At 46.1% G+C, this 23,856-nt stretch overlaps 1 protein-coding gene across 2 annotated transcripts in view; it reads right to left on the reverse strand.

Moving 5' to 3' along the window:
- AMOTL1 (angiomotin like 1) overlaps positions 1 to 23,856 on the reverse strand; it is a 147,463-nt gene that overhangs the window by 96,624 nt on the left and 26,983 nt on the right. For both annotated transcript variants that reach the window (XM_059708115.1, XM_059708111.1), the window contains exon 3: positions 15,780 to 15,830. In XM_059708115.1, the coding sequence (XP_059564098.1) occupies positions 15,780 to 15,830 (51 nt within the window). The remainder of the gene's footprint in view (positions 1 to 15,779; positions 15,831 to 23,856) is intronic.

The raw sequence follows: 23,856 nt of genomic DNA on the forward strand, positions 1-23,856 counted from the left end.
ATAAGTGCTCACCATATACTTGCTATGATTATTTCAACCAAGCCTCCAATAGCCCTGTAAGGCAGAGAGGATCTGGGAAATAGTTGCAGGAAGCAATGACCTGAGAGGTTGGGGCAAAGGAGATGGAAAGGAAGAGATACCATGCAGATACCTAATCTTTGAATATACCACATGCAATGAAGAAAGATACCAAACCTTTGGAGCAAGATTTTCCTCTTTTCGTGGACTAGATGGCTATCCTGGGAGAAAGAGCAACGCAATCAAGTTAACCCAGATTTTGGACCTGCATCATAGGGAGAATGGACCGTTCTTTGAAGAATGGGTCATTGGACCCATGATGGAAGAAGCAGAGGTGAGAGACTGAGAGAGGAAACTTGTCTGAGAAAGATGTTAAGAGACTTACTATCCCCTGAGCAAGAGGAAATAAGAAGAGCTTGAGGCCGAAACCGGTTTGGCTCAGTGGATAGAGCGTCGGCCTGCGGACTGACAGGTCCCAGGTTCGATTCCGGTGAAGGCCATGTACCTGGGTTGCGGGCACATCCCCAGTAGGAGATGTGCAGGAGGCAGCTGATCGATGTTTCTCTCTCATCGATGTTTCTAACTCTCTATCTCTCTCCCTTCCTCTCTGTAAAAAATCAATAAAATGTATTTTTTTAAAAAACACTGTAAGCTCTCTTGAGCAAGTAGTTTAAAAAGAAAAAAAAGAAGAGCTTGAGTGAGAAGCCGAGAAAAGGTATAGAGGGGAATAAATGAAGCTGTGAAGATTGGTTTACCTGGAATGCCCACAACAAAAAATTAGGGAAAAAAGGAGAAGAGGAAGAGGTGGGAGAAGCAGAGAACTGGGCAGGTTTAAAGGCATAGAAGACAGGAAACTGAGGAATTGGGTCCCTTTCTCAGATTCCTCGACTTCTGATGAAGTGACAGGCACAGCTTGTGGGCTCAGGAATCTTCTGATTCAATTAGGTGGACCAGCCTGGACTCTTCATATTGATACCAAGTGATAACACAAGTCAAATTCATGGCATTATCGACAGAAAGACCTGCTGGAGGCCAATTTCCCCCTCCATATATATACCTGAACTCCAACTATTAATAATCACTACATCAAATATGGAAAATGAATAATCTTCTACATCAATTACATCTGAATCTACTGTTCAGGAACTAAGGCCTGAGAAAAAGACTTTGGATCTGACTAGCAAGAGATCATCAATAACACTTTACAGTAATATTTGGTTGGAGATTCCAAAGTATGGGCCAAATAGGAAGAAGGTATGTTAATAATAAAAACTAAATGCAGTTTCACTATCAGCCAGGTGAACCAATCAGCATCTGTGTTTTCTTTGGATCTGCACAAACACTCTAAAGGTCAGCATCTTTCCTTTCTAAAGTGACACAGGTTGTCTTTTACTCGCCCCTAGGAAAGTTGGGAAGGTGATGATGGAACAATTTCAGCGTTCTTAGGAACAGCTCAGAGAACTGTCTCCAAACCAGGCAGGCACCAGGATGTACCAGACAAGCACAGAGGCCGGAAGAAGGGTGAGGTAATGGGCATCCAGGTAAAGGAGCATGAACTTGGCCTTTAGAGTAAGTCCTGGCTCCACCCATTTCCAACTATGGAGAGTAACCTAACAAGAGCCTCGGCTTCCTCCTCTGTGAAATGGCTGCCATATCACAGGTTAAAACAAAGCATTATGGGAGCACAAAGGAGTGACCAATTTTGCAGGATTGGGAGGTGGGAGAGGGTGAGAAGTTTCAAAAAAATCCATGTACTGAGAGAAAGATATTACTAATAAAGGCATGGGCATGTCACATGGCACTTGCCTCCTCTGGAGATTCTGACACACGCCTTGCCTCATCTTGCAAACTATTGACAAAATTCAGGGACTACTGGGAGTGCTTAAAGTAGAGGGTGCAGGGAGACTATTGCTCTGACAAGAGGAAGGGCAGGGGATGAGCTTTTGCCAGGCCAGAGTAATGAAGAATGGAAGAGTGACAAATGAAGAGGAGGAGGATGTGCAAGGCAAGTGGAAGATACACAGGTGAGACACCTCTGTAGGTCTGGAAATTTCAGCTGCCTTAGACATGAGGGAACTCCTCCTAGGAAGATTTAGATGTATTGTAACAGATCATCTGGAAACCCTACTCTGTTTGAAACTTACCCAAAGACTCTTTATGAAAAAACCTCCCAACAAATATGTATTAAATACCTCCTAGGGGCCAGGGTCTATACTACCAACCTACATGGGCGTTTGGCTCAGTTAGCAAGCTATGGATCGGCCTGTTTGTCTGGATGTTATTAGCTTCATGCCCATGTGACACACCAGTCTCTTCTTGCCTCATGACTTTCTCCTGTGAACTTATTACCAGTATGCACTAAACACACCATTTGTTCTATCTAAAACACAAGAAACAGAGAGTAGATATGAACTTGTCCAGGGAAAATGCACCTAAATGCAGCTAAAGAGGAAGGGTAGCCCTAGCTGGTTTGGCTCAGTGGATAGAGCGTTGGCCTGCGGACTGAAGGGTCCTGGGTTCAATTCCGATCAAGGGCACATGCCTGGGCTGTGGGCTTAATCCCCAGTAGGGGGCGTGCAGGAGGCAACCAATCAATGATTCTCTCTGATCATTGATGCTTCTATCTCTCTCTCCCTCTCCCTTCCTCTCTGAAATCAATAAAAATATATTTAAAAAAAAAATAAAGAGGAAGGGTAGAGACATTGGTCCCAAATGAACCCGAGGTCAGATCCTGACTGACATACGGAGTAGCTGTGAATATAAAGAGCCTGGCATATAGCAGGTATTTAATAAATGATATGCATCTTAATTTGTATTTGCCACTATTACTACTACAAAAACCTTGGGAGTATTAAAGGTCATACTTTTTGGTTGATTATCTCAGGATTTCTCAGCCTTGGCACTATTGACATTTTGGGCTGGTAATATTTTGTTGTGAAAGATTGATCTGTGTATTATAGGATGTTTAACAACATCCCTGGCTTCTACCCACTAGATGCCAGTAGCAACACCCTACCCCAAATCAAGTTGTGGTAACTAATAACACCTCCACAGATACTGCCAAGTGTCTCTTATGGGACAAACTGCCCCTGGTTGAGAACCATTGAGTTAGTTGAGTAACTGATGTTGCCTAGTTTACAGGCTCCCAAGCTTCTGACCATAATGATCATTCTACTGAGTTGTTGGGTGAATCCAATTGCATACTAATAAGAAGCAGCCTCAGTTTCATTTATCCTGTAGTATATCATGCTATAATAGTTTCTTCCTTTCCCTCTTTTCACAAACAAAAAACTAGTCATGGGTGCAGGGTGGAGGGGGTCAATGGGGAAAAAAGCTGACATCTGTAATACTTTCAACAATAAAAATAAATTTAAAAAATATACAATATCAGCCAAAAAGCTAATCATGTTTTACTCTCTTATTTCCAAAGATGATATAGACACCTTTTTTTCCTAAAGCTAGGATCGTACTGAATTCCTAAAATAACAGCAACACAAGATGTCTATTAAAAACAAGGATTGTCACAATAATTGGACATAACTTAGGTCAGAATGTTCATACTTGAGATCCCTTGTGGTTGCCATTCTGAAAAGGATGCTTCGGTGTTTTATTCGGAAAATATGTGCTTTCTGCCCATAGCTAGAAAGAACAGTGAGAAGAATGGCCCCTCCACAACTTATACAACAGTTCTCGTCCTCCTCTTTCTAGAATATACACTAAACACCGTCATGTCTTGTACTTTAAATGCCAAACACAGAGAAATGGGGAAGCTTTCACCATTCCTAGTGGCTTCAGCAGCTCTGGATGGTTCGGTTCAGGAGAAAAACTTGTTTTACAGCATAAACTCAGAGTGGGGTGAGGTGTTAAAATTTAAATGATGTTATTCATCCGGAAATCAGGAAGTACTTATGGTGTTCTGTGATAGAGCCAGTGTCATACGATGCAGAAGAGTCTTCAGAAAAGTCCAAGGTAGAGAGTGAAATAATTAGAAATATTCAGAAAAAAATAAGTCCTAAACAGAAGGATTAACTGAAAGGAAAGCACAATACAGTTTGAAAGAAGGCAAAACTATGTGAGCGCTACAATGGTTCATTTATTCATTCATTCAAAAAATGTTATCAATTACATTGAATGACAAGACACTCCACTTGTTGCCCAAATACCTTGGTATGGGCTCTGTCTCACTAAATGTATATATATAAATCTATAATACAAATTTGTCCATGTGTGATGAAGAAAAGGAGCAATCACTGAGACTAACAAAGGAGAATGGTGGCTTCTTAGAAGGGGTGGAAAGGGAAGGCTTCTGGAAGGTGATGAAGAAGGGAGAGCAAACAGCATGTCCAAAGATCTTGAAGCAGGAAAGAGCTCAATGAGTGTAAGAAACAAAGGAGGCAAAAGGAGAGAGGACCTGCAGGTATCCAGTACCGGGGATCCAGGGATGGGTCCAGGAAGAATTCCTTAGCCATGGTACCAGTCTCCCTTATCCAGTATCTGGGAATGGATCCTTTCTATTCAACCTTTATGACATAAGGCATATACAGATGAGTTTCAAACTAAGTGGAAGTGAGAAAGGAAACATCAGAAAATGACCAATTGGGGGTAAAATATAAAAGGATTAAATAGAAACAACCTGAAAGTAAACTCCATAGTCTATGTATTTGATCACAATATTTATACAAAAGATACGATCTCTCTAGAGGCTTCGAATGAGCCCCATTAAAAAAGGGGAAGACCAGGATCCCCAGTGCAGTAGGGCAGTGGTTCTTAAACTTCAGCTGCATCAGTCACCGGAAGAGCTTGTTGACACACAGCTTCTGATTCAGTAGGTCAGGGTGGGGCCCAAGAATTGCATTTCTAACAAGTTCCCAGATGACCCTAATGCAGCTGGTCCATGAGTCACACTTGGAGAACCACTGGTGTAGCATATTTGGGGGAACCTACCTTTCTATGAACACAGACTCCCAACCTAAATAAGGCAATTGGCAAGAGTCGTCGTAGGAGAAGAATGGTCAAAGCCCAGTTCTCAGTTCTAACATAGCACGTACCGAGTAGTGTCTCCTCTGTGCCAGGTGATCTCAAACACTATCGCATTTTATCGGTACCTGGAAGGTAGGTATTATCATCCAAGTTTTACACATGAAGGAAAAGTCTAGGTGAGGTTATGTGAATTTCCCGAGGTCGGGTGGCTTATGAGTGACGAGGCAGGATTCAAGCCTGGTTTAACCACTGCATTACTTTTTCTGACAAGCAAGCAGTTCCTCCTCCCAGCTCGCCTGGACAGGAGAGAGGCTCCCCGCAAGTCCAGCCTGGGTGAAGCAGTGGAAAGCACTCTGAGGCCTGACCCTGGTGTAGCTGGTGATGGATGGACTCACAGACTCTTGGGGGCTGCTAGGGACCTGAACTTTTACTAAGTTTTTCCCTTCTTGTGGAAGGGAGTAGGACCTATTAAGACTCCACAAAATCACTGTGCTAGGCATGTAACAAACATCCTCTTTTTCTAAACCACCAGAGGTGGTTTCCAGTCTGTGGGACACAGTTAAGTATCTTAAAACACAGGCTGAGAAGTCAGATGGGCCTGGGAACAACTCCCCTTCTGCCACTCTATTGTTATCTGACTAGCTAACTCAACTCACTTGACCTTACTAAAGCTTGGTTTTCCTTCTTTTAATAAGTAGTAGTTAACAATAGTATCCACCTTAAAGGTTGTGAGAAATCCATGAGTCAACAGCATGTAAAGCTCTCAGCACAGTGCTTAGCACGCAGCACATACACCATAATTATTAGCTATTATTACCAACTTGTTATCCATTTTCTTTCAAAATATGGTCACATTAGAGGACTTTGAATTATTGTTCTGCTAGACTGTGCTAGACACACAGTTTCTTTTTGTTTACATGTCCTGCGTTTTTGGAATATTTAATAGGTAAATCCAGGATATATGAATGATGAGCATCTTGATTTCACGGCCACTCACGCCTCAATTAAGAAAAATATCTCCAGATATTGTTATAGGCAAAACAGAGATGAAATGGTCTAGATTGTGTATTTTAGGCAAATCTGTAATAATAAAAGCATAATATGCTAATTAGACCAGACTGCCAAACGACCTTCCGGACATCATTCCAGATGTCCTTCCGGACAAAGCCATGGTGGCTGGGGCCGAGGAAGAGTGGTTAGGAGCGATCAGGCAGGCATACAGGCCAGCGGTTAGGAGCCAGTGGTCCCAGATTTTGAGGGGGATGTCCGACTGCTGGTTAACTGGCAGTCGGACATCCCCTGAGGGATCCCAGATTGCAAAAGGGTGCAGGCCGGGCTGAGTGACCCTTCCCATGAACAAATTTCGTGCACCGGGCCTCTAGTTTAAAATAATTAAATAACCATCGCTAATGGGTATTGATTCATGGAGTGATAGTAACGTGGTTGCAGGCTTGATATCAAGGGGTCTGATGACCCCACTATGCCAAGTATTGGTCAAGTTATATAGTGAGATCATGTGCTTAGTTCTCAGTACCAGATTAAAGGGAAATACTCCTCAACTGTCAGGCAGTCAGCCGATGTTGAGCAGGATGGGAATGGATGGAGAAACCAGAGCATATTAGGAAGATAAACAACATGGAGAAGAGAAGATTAAGATACAACCTGATAGCCATCTTCAGAAAGGAAAGAGGAATGGATGAACTTATTCTAAATTCGCTATATAACACACCAGAGCATTGTTTTCAAAGAGTAGTTGGCAACCCATTAGTGGAAATCACTGAACAGCATTTTAAATAAATAAAATAAAACATATTAGAAAACATCAGATGCAGCCCATCTAATAAGGGTGTAATTGCTATGCCACAAAACTTCAATTTTAGCTGTATTCATATTAAAAATTGTACCTGTGAGTCTAAATGTAAAATGTACCCTTATGTTGGGTCACAGTAAAAAAAAAAATTAAAGGTCTAGAACACAAACATGGAGAACTGGGTTCAAGAACAAGAAGTCAGGGTTAAGCTGCCTACATAGAAAGTGTTATAAGAATGGTCACTGCAGCTCTAGACCAGGCTTTCTCAGGAGGCTCCTCCCACATACACACAGCACCCCCTCTGGTGACGACCTGGCACAGGCTGAGTGCCCATGCATTAAGGAGGGAGGACCCTGGGTGTTCAGGGGATGAGGACACTAAGATGCTCTGACTCTTCAAAATGGAGTAGATTAGACCTCAGCTTCAGGTTACAAGAGAGAATAGAGAAAATGAGTCTTCCATACACAGACACCAGAAGTCCTGCAGCCAGTCCAGGAGAAAGACTGGCCTGGGATACGTGTTATATAAAATGGAGCGCACATCAAATCCCTGAAGTTGTCCAGGATTTCTGCTGCAAGAAGGGTTAATTTTTGCATCCATTTTCTAATGAGGTGATAAAATAAGACACCTATCAGCCATTGCATCTCATTGACATAAGCACCCAAATGGAGTCCGATGGGGACTGAGTACCGACGGCAGGAACGGAGCAGGGCTTGAGCTCACCTAACAAAGCAAACCAAACGCAATGCAAGGGCAGAGCAGCCCAGGTGCTGCTCCCACACCCAGGGCTGCCAGATAAACCCCCAGTCGGACTTGAATTTCAGATAAGCAACAAGAGCTTTTAGTTTAGTAAATCCCAACTGGTGCAGGGGACACATATATACTACAAACAATCATTTGCTTTTTACCTGAAATTCAGCGTTAACTGCTATGCTGTATTTTTGTTTGCTAATTCTGACAATGCCTTCCTACGCTAGGTTATGTCCCTACACCTTTAGAGGGTTCCTCAGTCTCTCATTTGCTAAACCGTGTGGAATGGCAGCTCCCAGGAGCTGAGAGTGGTACAAAGAATAATGATGATCCTAACGGGGAAAGAGTGAAATTCACGTGAGCTTTCTCCCATGGAGCCCCACTTAGCCAAATATAAGGACCTTTTACTGGTGGGACAGACTCCTGGAGCCGTGAGGATATGCACAGCATTTCAGGAAGGAGTTCATGAGGTCACAGTCCCACTGTGTAGACCTGTCTGAGGCAGAAGGTTCAGCGTCACTCACTGGCACTCCATTATTCCGCCCTCGGTGACACGGGCCCTGGAGGAGGAGCTGCTGTGGCTGCGGCCAGCTGTTAAGGCAGATGATGCTGCTCATGCCCTGGACCTCTGTTCTTCAGGTCACACTGGGAAGATTGCTCTCCACCAGGAAGCCCGCCTGGCCTCCCATGGGCCTCCACGACTGAGTCAGGTTCCTCTTCTCTGGGGCCCCCTGCCTCCTTGCCTACTGCCCTCACAGCACTCACCCTAATCACTGCAACCGCTCCACTGGGGATGGAGGCGGAGGTGACCAGCAAGAATGCCATCCACAGCAAATGTGTGAGTTTGGGGGGAAATGGCTTTTGAGTTTGGGGGGAAATGGCTTTTGAGTTTGGGGGGAAATGGCTTTTGAGTTTGGGGGGAAATGGCTTTTGAGTTTGGGGGGAAATGGCTTTTGAGTTTGGGGGGAAATGGTTTTTAGAGCCAAAAGGAAAATATGTTTTTTTTAAAAAAAGATGGAATAATCTAAATTCTCTGGCTGGTCAGCCACAAAGGGCCACAATAATGGACTTTTCTTTTTGGTCAACAGTCAGTAAACAGCAAACCTTTGGGGACAGAAAGAAAGGAGCCCTGGCAGGTTACAGACTATCATTCAGCCCCCTTCAACCCCGAGCTTTCCCTAGACTCCATTTCAGATGAGGTTCTACACCCGCACGTCCGTCCTTTCTCTATTTTCTTAAGAACCTGGCCAATGTGCTCAATGGTTAGAGCGCCGGCCCTCGTACTTGGGTTGCAGGTTCAATCCCTTATCCTAGTTGGAGCACATGCGGGAGGCAACTAATCGAATTGTTTCTTTCACATCAATGTTTCTCTCTCTCTCTCTCTCTCTCTCCTCTCCTCTCTCCCGCCCTCCCTCCACTCGCTCTAAAAATCAATGGAAAAAATATCCTCCAGAAAAAAAAAAGAATCGTAAGTTTCCATAAAATGCTGACTATTAAACAGCGCCTGTCCACTCTGTATGTGGGGGTACAAAGGTCACCGGGAGAGGAGAATTAAGCAGCAATAAATGTACATGCGTATTTGACATGAAAATAACCCCAGGAGTGCCCTGGCGAGGAGTCCGGCAAAGGAGGGCGTTTCAGCAGGCAGCAGGCAGCGAGAGACAGCAAACCCAGCCCTGAACATCTGTTTCCCCATTTTGCCAAAAAGCATTCTTTCTAAATCATTTCTATAATTTGACCTGTTCCATTTTCTGGCAGAGAGCCCCAGGAAGGCAAGCCCTGCCCTTTCTGTCCATATTCCAGCTGACGATGGGAAAAGGAAGGAGGGAGCTAGCGGAGGAAGGGGAAGGACACTGACATAGGGGACCAGAGACAGAAAGGGGGCAGGGAGAGAGAGACGAGGCCAGAGAGAAGAGGGGAGAAAAGGGGAAAGGGTAACAGCGAGAGAAACAAATGGTACTGAATCATTTTGATGGGCCCACCCTGGGCAAAACCAGTTGGAGAGAAACAAAAACAAACAGGGCATATTCCAGAACGATCATCCAGTGAGAACGTGACCCAGAAACCAGAATCACAGTTCTCCCGAGCAGGTCAGGCTGGGCATTAACACCCTTTAGGCTCCAGTGTCCTTAACACGGGAAGAAATACTATCCTTTCTAGGCAGTCGTGATTGTGTTTAAGACCCAGGAATAACTCGACACAGTCTCTTTCTAGACTTCTAGTAAAAACATCGCTTTGGCAAGAAAATGTCCTTTCCATTTTCGCATTCATGCGCACCACGCACGTGTGTGTGTGTGTGTGTGTGTGTGTGTGTGTGTGTGTGTGTGTGTTTTATCCCACTATTCCCTATCTCCCTTGCTCTTTTTTTTTTCTTAGCCAAGGTAACTAAGCATTTAATCCTCAGAATGTATTGTCATTTTCCCTTTCCTACTCCAATCTCTCCCTGAAAAACAAACTCTACCTCCTGGGCAATGTGTAGTAGTATCAGTTCGCAAACACACATCCAGGGAGCCGTGATGAATTTCACACCCGAGCCTGCGTCCACCTGCCTTCAGTTATGGGTCCAGATTTCTCTCCAGGCTTCTACCGACCTGCCCTAAATGATGCGGCTACAACGGTTTAGTTCCCTTTAGAAATCACATCCGCGCCATAGGAGGTTTCCTGTCCCCGGAGCCCTACACTGGAACACAGAGCAGGAAGAGCAGGAAGTGAATAAAGCTCAGAGAAATCTTTCTGGTTGTTGCTTCGAGTCCCATGACAGACAATTCCTTTAGCGCATATTGATCACTAGGTGATGGTCTAATAAAGTATTTATATCTTTTGAGTACCTACCATTCACTTATTCAACAAGCATATGTACTGAGCAGCCACATGCTGTCTTGCCAGGCTCTGTGCTGGTTACTTTCACATGTTATTTACTTAACCCACAGCCAGGTCTCCCCGGGAGGAGGGCACTTGTCTGTTCTCCTCCCCAGGAAACTGAGATTGGCTCTGGAGTCAGAGATTATATTTTGAATCTAAACTTTGCCTCTAACCAGCTGTGTGACATTGGACAGATAATGTAACCTCCTGAACCGCCCTTTCCTCCTCCATAAAGTGAAAATCCTCTCTGCGGCTTCACTGAGTCGTTCTGAGGATGAAATGAGCAGTGTGCCCAACAAGATCAGTAACAGAACAGACAGAGTTGCCCGGACTTAGGGAACCGGGACAATGGCGAACAGTTCTGTGAATGTTTTGTTGCAGCCTGGAGGTCAGACCACACCCCCTGCCGTAGGGTGAGGTTTCCTGTGAAGGGAATTGAATTTTCCACTGTCAATCATCCTGAGAAAAAGTTAAACTGGGGTGAAAACTCCCTTCCTCTCGGAAGCTATGTTCTGGGATTGCGGCTGGAGGAAGGCAGGAGAAATAGCTTCCAAGGGTGGTGAGATCTGGGGCGGGTCCAGGGGTGGGGTGCCTGGCCCCGGCTGATTGGAGGCTGGCTCAGAGCTGGCCATGGTGCCAATCTGATCCCAGACTCTCAGTGGGGCTAGGCTTGTGTAGTAATTTGAAGGACCTGGGTCCCTTCTGAGGCTGAAAGAGTACAGAGGAGAGCAGGGTCCTCACCCCTGAGGCCAACATAGGTTAGGACAAGGGGAAACAGACAAATGCCAAGCCTCCAGGTTCTGGGGTGAGCTGGGGCAGCAGCAGTGATGTCCGAGACATGTGGTCACTGGTTTCTTAAGAGAGGACTTGGAGCAGTTATCATGGTGTCCACGAGCCTCAGCAAGACAATCTGAATTCCAGCTCCCCTGGTGAAAGGCTAGAGCAGCCAGAACTAACTCCGTGGATGCAAGGGCGCACCCCCTGAGAATTCTTGGACATAAGATTGGGGAACAGCCCTAAAGAAAGACTTGCTTTCTTAGCAATATGGGCAGAGACATGCTCAGAAATCACTATATTTGGGGGACATGTTTTAAACTCCAGGCTGGGAGGCTGAGCGGACTATTTACACATGTAAAGTGCCCGGCACCAAGTAGGTGAATGTTAAGTCTAGGACGTGTCTCCTTATTCGCCCCCAGGAATGGGAGGGAAGAAACTTTGGATGCAGGATATATTTGACTTGGAACCGATTTTTCCTAACTCTTGAGTCTTGGCGGAACCTTCCAATACTGGGTGGGGAAGAGGAGATGAATGGCAACATTTAAAAAACTTATATGTTAAAAATTAAATCTTTCAGAAGGTTTTGACCATGCCCAAAGGTGTCAGAGCATTTGCCTAGGGACATGAAAACAGGACATGTTTAATGATGGCTATTTCGTTTGCCCCTTCCTCCTAAAATGATTTATTCCTCACAATCACGCTCGGAAGCTGGTGCTGTTATCATCCCCACTGTCCCTGTCAGGGCCCTATCAGAAAATGGGTGGTGTGCCCAAGAGGAGTGACAGGAGAAAGTGATGAAGGGACTGCTGACAAAAGTGTGTGTGTGTGTGTCGGGGGGGGCACTGAAGGGTGGTGAGTGGGCCTAGAAGAGCATCTGAAAATAGTCAGCACATGGTTTGACGGGTTAGGAAGCAGAGACAGGGATTGAGTGCCTTGCCCATGGTCGTAAGGCAAATCAGAGGTGGGGCACAAACCAAACCCACATGCTCTTAAGCACTACACATGGTTTTAACACTTGAATTTTTAAGAATAGTAATAAGAGATAAATTGGATAAGCCTAAGAAACGAACAAAGGAGAGAGAGGTCACAGGTCAAAGGATTCAGTCCCCAAGGCACCATCACTACGAGCAGAGAGGCCAATCTTGGAGCTGTATCATCACTATGAAAAGACACAGCATCCCAGGCTGACTCCCTCACTCACTTGTGCAACAAACATTTATTGAAGATTTACCTGGGCCGGGCACTGTGCTGGCTGCTAGGTTTACCAAGGAGAATGAGGGGCCACAATCAAGGGCAGTAGCGGACAACTCTGGCTACATATGGGAGTCACTTGAGGGATGACTTTAAAAAAATCACACAAGCTGATAAAACACTGATGTTTGGGACTACACTTCAAGGATTCTGGTACAGTTAGTCAGAGTCAGGACTTTTAATAGCTCTGCCCATTCGAATGTGCAGGCTTGAGAAACACTAGCAGGACATGACTCATGGGCTTAGTGTCAAAGGAGGAGGAGGAACCAGCCATGGGAGGGGAGCGGAGAGGAGGAAAGGCCCACAGACACAGGGAACAGATCTGATTATGGAGACCACCCCATAGTTCAATATAACCAGAAGGTTATAGCAAATGGGGGTAATGCAGCGGGTGGAGGTCCTCCTATGCTGAACCAATCCTCTAGGTAGTGGGGAGTCGATGAAGGCTATTAGACAGGGGCAGTCATGGTCACAACTAGGTTCACCCCAACTCCTTAGGCATCTCTCTTACCTCCTGAGATGGCCATCGCTTCTACCTGTGGATGGGACTACAGAAAGGCTTTGAAGAGGTGTGGGTATTGCCTCCTCACCCAGTGAAACTGCCGCAGGAGGGAGGACATATTTCTGAACTCTCCATCATGGGAGGCCTTCAACATAGCATTCATCCAAAGGTATATGCCTTTTCAAAAACCCCCTTTTTTGGTACCTTAATTTCATTATGTGATCTTGCTATAACACTGAGAAGTAATTCCTCAGGGAGCCAGTTGTGGTACGTTGGGAGACTGATAGGAAAACTTGGAGGTGAAACAGACTACAGATCATGCCAGAGAAAGTGGTGGGACTGTTACCAAAGGCCTCATTCCATGTGCTGCTTCAGGGACAAATAACTAGACAATTCAACTGACCTGATCGCTATGCCCGCGCATCTGTTTCTGGAAACTAGCTACACTGCAGAGAAAATTGTAGAAATAAAGTTGGTTTTGGTTACGAGGTGGGACAATTGATAAGAACTAGTCCATCCTTCACACATGGGAAAGGAATGTCTTTCAAATAAATAACAATAATAAGATAACAACAACAAATACTTCCTGAATACCTGCATATACAGCCCGTGGTGCTTCACGTGCACCGTTACAGCATCCGTGCAAGGTCTCCCCGTGGGTTGCTGAGTTACTGAGGCGAAGGGCACTTTGGACACCTGCCCAAGGTCACAGTAAGTGCAGTGATAGAACTAAGTTTTCATGACCTACCTCTCCCTCCACCCTTACATTCTAGCCGGGGGTGAATCTGTGCTCCAGAAAGGATGACTGCTTGACAAGCTCATCACCGGCTGTAAGAGGCATTGTTCCCGCTGAGTCTAAGACAAGCACCAAAACCTATCCTGATTCTTTCCAAGGGAGAAACCCAGCTCCCTCTTTGACCCAAATTGCATGGAAACAATGCAGTGCCATCCAGTGAGCCGCTCCGTCAGAGAGAGGATAGCCCTTCGGAGGACACCATGCTCCCAAACAGCATGGCACTTGGATGTGAGTAATAAATACCCAACAGCTACGGGCACCCTCTGCTTTCGGGCCCCTCACAGCCGATCAGGAGGCTAGAACTGGATGACACCTTAGAGGTCATCTGGCTCAACCCCGGCTTTTCCACGATGAGAAAACAGGCTGGTTAACATATCTGCTAAGGAAGATGAAGCAGAGTGAGGGCGAGAACCCTGGTCTCAGACTCCCAGACTTGTGTTTTATATTCCCTGTCACCCTGGACGCCCAGCGCCCCATGATTCCTCTCACACTCTCATTTCCTCGTGAGAAACTGGACTTGCCCCACAGGAAAGCTGTAGAGAAAAAAAGGTTGCTTTCTTATTCTCTACCGCTAATTGGAAGGGCTCCCCTATTTATCAGTGACTCAGCTGGGCAGTCCTGTCAGTCTCAGAGAGAGAGATGGGGATGGAAGAGGGTCAAACACCTGGGCCCTTCTGGTGCATAAATCATTCTGTGAGTGCAAACGATTTAGCAGTTAGACAGGTGGTTTCTCAGAGCAGGGAGGCCCTTCCTGCCACTGCTTATGCTTATCTATACTTGAAAAGGACCAAACAGCTTCTGTCACACTGTGGAGTGGCCATGCTGGCGACGTTAACATACAATTATCCACACGTGGGGCAAATCACTAAGCGTTCGCTTTTTTAAAAAAAAAAAAAAAATCACTTCATGCAAAGCTATAGTTGAGATGTCATTTTCATTTCATAAAAGGATTCACCATCGTTTGTCTTTAAAAGCTAGTTTTGCGGGTGTGCTTAATTTATGATTCCATTTACAGAGATGCGATTGTCTCACAACTTGTCAGAAACACATCTGAATAAAACAAGGTACCCATCTCTGCCTCAGAATGCCATCCTTGATCCAGACCTAGAAATCAATGCAAGGCTTGGCTGAGATGGAATTTTACTTCAGGTGGTGTGGGGCTTGACCCCAGGCTGAGAGGGAAACACAGTCCCCAAGGCTGAGAAGGGCACTGTGGATAAACATTTTTAAACAGTCATTCGCCGGAGGAAGGCAAGATTTTTAAGCCGGTGATAAGAGAATAGCAAAGACAGGCCTGAGAGCCCAGACTGATAGCAGCTAAACTAAACCAGAGTGAGAAAAAAAGAAGAAAAGAGTAAGAGAAGTAGCAGCAGCAGAAAGAAAAACACACAACCACGAAGCCACCAAGTGAGACTGGGTGGCAGAAATACTGAGGGGGATCCTAACGGTGCCAATGTCCTCTTCACATAAGAAAGTCTGTCTTGGACAAGTGTCTGATTCGCCCACCACAGATCTCCGCACAGGAGGAGGAAATGCCCTATTTCCAGACACCGACGGCCAAATGAGGAATCGGAACCAGGAAGGGATGCAGCGCCCAGGTCCTGGAATTTAATTACTGGATCGCCGGTTGTGGTCCTGCACTTCATTACGTTCAGGTTAAGGATTATCCACAGGATGTCCTTCTCGTGCACGGTACGTGGCTAAGCAGAACCTGCCGCCGTGGCGTCCTTCCAGCCAGGATGGGTCTGGATGCTTACAGAGGCCCCAGGTCGGGAAGTTTGCTGTGCGTGGTGCCCGGAGCAGCACCCCTGGCCTGGCCCCCTCCCTCTGTCCCTCATCGCACACAGGACCCTGTCCCCACCACCCCGGAGCACACACCCAGAAACTGCCAGTGCTCGCCCTGAATGAACGCGCAGACAGGAAGTGTTCCCTGGCCCTCCCCCTCCCCCAAACCCCCAAGGATTTCGTCTGGGCGCCCCCCAAACGCGTGGTTTTCGAGCAGAATTAGAGAAGAAAGGCAAAGGGGGACTTACCCAACTCCTCCGGGTTGTAAGGCGCGGGAGAGGATTCCACAAAGTCATTGTCTGGAGGGAGAAGAAAAACAAAACAAAACAAAAATGGAATTGCAACCATTCGGCGCCAATCGATTAAGCATCAGTTAGCGCGCAGGTCTTCGAGAAAAGCGCGGTTTCTCTCCCAGGGATCAGAATTCGTGGACCCGGGGCCACGCATGGCTCGGGACGCCCGATCCCCGGGGAAGAAGAAATGGCCCAAGAAAGTCCGGGAGCAATTCGGTCGGGACCGAGCGCCCCCAGCCGCGGGCAGGTGCGCGCCAACTTTCCACGGGTGCGACCCGCGGCTCCCCGGGCCCAGCGCGCGCCGCGGCCTCATCCTCAGCCCTCAGCCCGCGGGGCTCATCGCTGCGTCCGCCAGGCCTCGCGCCGACGCCCCAGGGCCGAGAAGCCCCAAAGTTTCCCGCGCGCTCCGGGAGGCTGGAGGGCGTGCGGTGTGGGCGGCGACTGCGGGAGCTCCCTGCGCCCACCCCGCCCGCCGCCCCGCGCGCATCCCCGCCGCCCGTTGCTAGGCGACCGCGGCCGTCACGCCGGGCAGCGGCGCGCGCGCTTCCTCCCAACTCTGGGTTGGAGGGGTCCTCTCCCACCGCCTTGACCATGTATTAAAAATTCGAGCATAGCCAGTTCTGAAATGATCGCTGCTCTTTTGTATTGTGTCTGCCCTACTCCGATGCTTGGGAAATCGTGTGGTCTGTGCTTCTCGGCGGGGAGATGCAGGATGTTTAGAGCTTGAATAGGTCTCGCTGCAATGGAGGAGGAGCTTCCAATGCTCCCACCTCTCCTTGTTCATGGACCTGAATTCTTACTTGGGTCCAAACATTTCTTCCCCTTAAGACACCACCTGGTGCAAACAGGGAAGGTAATGTCTGCATTCCCAGGCAGGCAAACTGAGCCTGGGAAGTTAAGTAACTTATGGATGACTGCACAGCACTGTGATGGTCTGTCTGTCTGTCTGAGGGGAGCAGAACAGTGTTCCTTTTCCCATATAAAGAGCTGAGCGGTTTCAAATACATAATGCAAAAGCAGAAGTTACGGTTTGGGCGTCGGAGTTGTGCTAAAGTAATGCATGTCCGATTGTGGGAATATCCTCTCTGGGCCCGTGGCCTGAATAAATGGGGAGGTTGTATTGTGTCCCCCCCCCCCCCCAGGGCTAATGGACTACCCTACCTGGGAAGGCCCTGGGCTTTTTGGGATGTGCTCCAGAGAGAGTGCCCACACCGATGCAGGGGATGCAGGAGGAGTTAAGAGGAAGGTAGAAGCAAACATGGAAAATGGTTTCCCTTCTCTGTCCTTGTCATTAGAGACTGACAGTTGGAGTCAACAGCCTGGGCAACCTGTTGGGGCCTTCTCTAATCTCAACATGATCAGATCACCAACTGCCACAGCCTGAGGGCACCAAACCTCTGCCAACGGGCTGTAATTGTGCAAACACTCAGCCACCTCTGGCTTCTCCACGGTCAGCTTTCAGTTTACAAATGACCTTGAGGGCAGAAAGAAGACTCTCTAGCCAGCATTGCTCATGGGGAAGCAGCCATTCTTGAGCTGCCTGGCTTATCTCTCCATCTTCTTTCCCCGACTCCTGACAATCAGAGCTCCCAAATCCAAGAAGCGAATGTGCTTGGGTGAGTGTTTGCACACATCACTCTTGCCTTTCTCACTTCCTAGAATCCTCCCTTTTGCCCCCAGGAATTCATGGGTCATCACCAGCAACATTCCCAATACCCTTAGCCTCTTATATGAATGTTTCTTTCAATCTCTTACTCTGATCAAAACCTGGCTCCTCCTTGAAAATAACAGACCACATTACCCTACTTACTGCAGCCATCTACAAACCCGTGGGTTCTTCTACTTCATTCCTTGAAGCTATTGGCATCTGACTCACTATCAATTCCCCAATACAATTCCCATGAATATTCTTATATCCAAGTCTACCTAATGGATCCTTCTCACACTCTGGTCTCTCAACTCTTCAACATCCTCTCTCTTCCTTGACCTCCAACTGTCTCAGCTCTCTGCTCTCATAGTGGCACCATCCAAAGATCTCAATTCAAGCATTCCACTCTCCAGCCACCACTTCCTACCTTCTCAGCTAGTCTATTTTCTTAATTCAATGTCTCCTTGACCCTAACAGCTCCAATAATTTACTTTTCCCATGACCTTTTCTCTGTTCCTTACTGTTCTCATGGCATTTCTTCCTCTTATATCCATCTTAGTTTCCAGGTTCATTATTATCAAACTAGAGGCCCGATGAATGAAATTCGTGCAAGGGGTTTGGCCCTCGCAGCTGCGGCCGCTGCCTCAGCCCTCACAGCCCTGGCTTCATCCGAAAGGTTGTCCAGAAGGTCGTTCGGCTCTTCAGTCTAATTAGCATATTACGCTTTTATTATTATAGATTGTATAAGCCAATGTTTAGGAGAATTCTGCATTATGTAGTTAAATCAAATTGCCCAGGTTCATTATTATCATCTCTCTTGATAATACATACTCAAATCTATGTCCCTCTCTCTCCATATTACTTCCTTGGAAAAACCATAACCCTGATAAAGACTAATTCTTGCTCTGCCAGCACCCAGATAAACATAATGGAGAAGCTTACAGCATGCTTTCTGGTCTTATGTTCAATTCGTTACCACTAACTGCAAGTGAACCTTAGTGAGCCCAGCAATCACTCTACATTTGCCTGGTTTACACACTTTCCTGCACCCCTGTTACTGTGGATGAACTGTCTCTATTCCATCGAAGGCCAGCTCCTCCACTGCAGATCAAATCCTGTGCCTTCGCAGGTGACTGTCCCCCCTCCCAACCTAAATTACAGTTTTCTTCTGTTTTAGATCTATACAGAGATGCCACTGTTTCTATCTTAAATAGAAAAAAAAAATCCTTTCATGACTCCACCCTTCTCTCCATCTACCATTCTCAATTCTCAGCTGTCTTTTACAACAAAATTCATTAAAAAATTTTCTACACTCTTATCTATTTCTACCTTTTACTCTTAGACAAGCTTCTAGCTCACCACTTTTCCAAAGTAGCTCTTGTCAAGGTCAAGGCTGGCCTTGCCATTGCCAATTCCAATGGTCAGTTCTTGGTGCTAATACACTGATCCCATGAGTGAATGGGCTCAGATGGACTTTCTGCAGGAACAAACTCCTCCATTTCCCAATCATGTTGCTGTTGTTAATTCTCACCAGAATATATTTTTGCATTGACTCTTTTTTTAGAGTGGAAAGGAAGGGGAGAGACAGAGAGAGAAACACATCCATTGGTTACCTCCTTCACGCACTCCAGCCAGGGCCAGGGATTGAGCCTGCAACCCAGGCATGTGCCCTTGACCAGAATCCAACCTAGGATCCTTCAGTTTGAGGGTTGATGCTCAATCCACTGAGCCAAACCAGCTAGGGCTTCCCCTTCATGATGAAAGGCAAACTAGTCTTTGTGTTCTGAGAGAGACCATCTGCAGAGGGCTTTGGGGTCAGCCAGGCCTTGGTTCTAATACCAGCTCCACTATTAGCTAGAATTTTAATTTCTGCCAGCCTCTGTTTTTTGTAAAAATAGAGATAATAATCATTCCTAACTCATAAGGTTGTGATTAGAGTGCAATAAACTAATCCATGTAGAGTTCCAAGAAGGAAGACTGTCATATTGTGAAGATCTGGTAAATAATAGTTACTAGAGGCCTGGTGCATGAAATTCGTGCACAGGGTGGCAGGGGGGGCGGGGGGTGTCCCCTCAGCCCAGCCTGCACCCTCTCCAATTCAGGACCCCGACTGCCGGTTTATACCTGAACCCGGGCTCCTAATCGCTCACCTGCCTGCCTGCCTGGTCGCCCCTAACTGCCCCCCGCTGCTAGCCAGGTCGCCACCACCTGCCTCCTCCCTGCCGGCCTGGTCGCTCCTAACTGCCCCCCCCACCCCCCAGGTCTTGTTGCCCCATGCACCCTGCTTGTTCAGTCGTTTGGTCATCCCTCACTAACCCCCCTGCCAGCCTGGTTGTAGGCAGCCATCTTGTGAGGGTGTGAGGGTTAATTTGCATATCACCTCTTTATTATATAGGATTATTGGATGACAAACTCCTTTTACAGCTGAGAGAATGGGCTCCTTAACAGCTTTGAGTTACTGGAAGGAGTCACAAACCACAGAATATGCTCCAAATTAAGGGTAATGTAATATCGTCCCTACTTGTGTTCCAAGAGTTGGCTTGAAAGTTGGTTATATGGAGCCAGCACCAGGTACTTCCCATAAGAAGAGCATCGCAAATGCTCCAGCAGCAGTTAGATGCTGAGCCTGCCCAACTGTTCTAATTCACAATGGACTCCCCTTTGTTCCTCCTATAAAATGATGCCTCCTAAGCTAAGAACTTTTCTTATAGAACTTTAGGTATTTGAATTTCCTAATCAACCAAAGCTAATGAGAAAATATTTTTCTTTTTTCAATATTTGCTTTTGAAAATGCTTCTAAAATGTATGATTCCAATTTCCTATCTTAGGGAGCCAGAGCAAACAATAATATTTCCTGTTAATCAAACAAACATTTATGGAGAATTTACCACAATTCCAGGTACTGCGAGGCACTGCAGCTACAAAGGTGATCAGAACAGGGTCCTGCCCTCAACTTGCTCAACTCCTAACAAGGGATTCGATGTCAGAGGACCTTATAGAACTGCAGGGAATATCCCAAGTGCCCAGCCTTACTTGACTCTGATAGGCCTCTTATAAAGACACGGTTCTGCTCTAGCTCATTTGGCTCAATGAATAGAGTATTGGCCCACAGCAAGCTCGATTCCACTCAAGGGCATGTGCCTTGGTTGCAGGCTCGATCCCCAGACCTGGTGGTGGTGAGAGTGCCTGTGATAGGCAACCAATCAGTGTGTCTCTCTCACATCGATGCTTCTCTCTCTGTGTCTCTCCTCCTCCCTTCCACTCTCTCTAAAAGATCAATGGAAAAATACCCTCAGGTAGGATTAACCAAAAAAAAGGAAAGAGTTCTGCTGGAAGGCCACTGAATTATAAAAGACAGTGCATTCGTTTATGGGTTATCAATTATTAGGGGCAATCCCAGGATCTCATTAAGCCTCTCAGAGCCTCAGTTTCCTGACAACAACCCTCATCTCATTGGGTTGTCCAGACAAGCAACACAGGTAAAGTATGAGAGAGACCAAGCACAGTGCCTGACACACAGTGGAGGCTGCATAAATGTTCCTTTCTCTCCCACATAGCAAGCTTGAGTCCCTCTTTTTACTGTCTTAGGAGGAAAGTGAGCCTCCTGCTGCCATGGCCCCTGCAGACAGAAAGAGCGAGTCCCCCCCCCCTCCTATCTCTAGGACAGTATTTATGAGACAATGGGACATGTGGAGAGAGCAGCAAGAAGAAAATATTCCTGGGACTCAGGCTTTCCCTAGGAACAGATAACACAAGGGGCTAATGTCCACTCTTACTATTGCCTGCTGCATCACAAGTTGAATGGGTTTTGGAATGTAACCTAGGAACCCAATCCCTAGTTTTAACATTCATATATATATATAATGTTATAATACATAACAACATAGAATTCTAAATTAATTTTCATTATATAGGCAAATAATACATATTCAAGGCGAAGGAGAAAACATTGAGTCCAGATGGTTATAAACTGAAAAATGAAAGTCCCCTTTCTCATCCTCTCCCAGTCATTATCCCTGAACTGAAACACCATCCACAGAGTCTTATGTGTCCTGCAGAGTTTTCTTTAGGCATATTCAAATGAGTATATGAATTTTTAAGCAAGTTGGGCATCGTATTATAAATCCCAAATTAAAGACAACACATTTCTAAAATGAAAAATTGGTCCAACTTCAATTGTAAGCTGATTGTGACAATTTTCTGTTTAGTAGGGCAAGAAAGAATACAAAAAACCATAAGAAAAAAGTCTTATCAACTATTAGAAAACAGTAAAATTTGGAACTAAACTTAGGCTTTTAAAGGGTTATGCTCCAGTTATCTGGAAAACTCATTAAGAACCTTCATTCCTCGGCAAATGAAGTATGGTCACATAGTGATATTGGATATAAGTCTAGGATCAAAGGAATTCTTAGCTTGATTTCTAGAGCCAAGGGCACACTCCAAATGCTTTTTGCGGTGGAAGAAGCGTTCTTAGCACAAGGCCCATCACCGATATCCTGCTTAGATGCAGAACTGGGCCAGCCGCTGCTGCAGAAGTGGCAGGGACCTTAACTGCAGCTCTGCTTGGAAGAAAGACCAGCGAGAGGGCCCCTGTGCTGTCCCAGCCGGCCTTTCTGGGCTGCTTTGACTCCTGAGTCTTCTGGAGCCACATAGCTCCTTGGCCAGTAGGAAAGAGAAGGAGCTGAGTCTCCCACAGGCATGCTCCAAGCGATGGGTGAAGGGATAGATGCCACATGGGGAGAAGGGTTTTTAATCAGCCAGGTATGCTATCACTACCCTTTAAAAATGTCATAACAACAAGTTAGAATGGTAGCTAGAGGACACTAGGATCTGTATTCAACCTTCCCAGCCCCAGTTCCTGGAGCATGAAGACTGAAAAGTGTGGGCTGAGCCCTCTCTCTGCCTCCCTCTCCTCTCTGGCATTGCCCTTTGCTCATCTTCTCTGCAGGTAGCCTCCAGCCTCCAGTAGGTCCTGCCAGTTAACAGCAGAGCAAGTGGAGAAGCAATGCCCACCCCGCCTCCCCTCCTCTCCTAGGTGAGCGTGGGCGGGGCAGATGTAGGGGGTGGAGTGGGGCCATGGCTGCCTGAGCACAGCATGACTCCCTTCTGCTATCCAGTCCCTTATCTGCATCTTCTTAGGACAAGCCAACAGAGGACAAGGACAAATGTATGTCCCCCTCCCCCATAAGGTTTCATCAAAAAGAAATTTGTACCTAATTGGTCACAGCATTAGCTCTAGGGCTAAATGGCCAAAAGGGCATTTCTCCTTCTCTTGGGGTTTAATAGTCTTTTCTTTTAGCACAACCCCACATTTTTATGATACTTGATGAAAGGGAGAAAAAAAAATACAGTTGCTTGATTTCCCTTAAAAAAATAAATAAAACCTCAGATAACTGCTTTAAGTGCTTTATAACTTCCAGGAGAAAGAAATGGGTTCTATAGGAAGAACAGTTAACTATATCTCACCTGGAAAAAATCATTATCAGTTCTCAGTGGTTCTCAACCTTGGCTGCACATTAGAATCACCTGGGAATCTTTTTAAACTCCTGATGATTTTAAAATCCCAGGTGATTCTAATGTGCAGCCAAGGTTGAGAACCACTGAGTTAGGCCAAGACATGATATCATAGTAAGTCTGGCAGGAAACCAAGGATTCATTTTGGTAAAAATGCTAAATACGTCTTCTGAAAATTTCAAACACCAATGCAGTTGATGCTATTAACAAAAGCATGGTGTTTTATGAAATATATAAACAAATTGAATCCATCCAGGCCCCCAGGGTTCCTGTAACCAGCTATGGAATAGAGATGAAGATTTAAAAGACTCCTAACTCAGCATCACATCAAAGGGAATAAACTCTGGCTGAGCCAAGAAGCTACTGGAAGGTGTATGTGAATATGAATCAGAATAAAGAACCATTCCAGAAATACACACAGAAACAGGTCCCTGCAGAGGAAAATCATACACTTCCAACTCACACTTAGATCTATTGAGTGAAATCAAACAAAATACCCTGCGTTAAGATTAAGTGCAAAAGCATTTGCTGCAATGGATGTGTATGACTAAGCCAGTAAAACGAAGACATCTACAGTATTAATGTGAGTTTCTGCTGAGAGCAGAGACCTCTCCAATCTCACGTTTTCCACCCTGTCACTCTGGACAGAGGCCGGAGAGGGAATTGCTTCTTTTGGGGACTGCAAATAGAGTCTTCTTGGCTGCACAGGGGCCTCTCTTCTTTCATATTAAAATGATTTTTCCAAGAAGCTAAGGTCTTAGCAGTCAGCATAGTATAGGTGCTGGAAGGAGAAGCAGAGTCTGGGTTCCAGCCCGAATTCTGCCTCCAAGCCTATATAATAAAAGCCTAATATGCTAAATGTCCAGTTGT

Source organism: Myotis daubentonii, chromosome 9, assembly GCF_963259705.1.
Source record: "Myotis daubentonii chromosome 9, mMyoDau2.1, whole genome shotgun sequence".
Lineage (NCBI taxonomy): Eukaryota > Metazoa > Chordata > Mammalia > Chiroptera > Vespertilionidae > Myotis > Myotis daubentonii.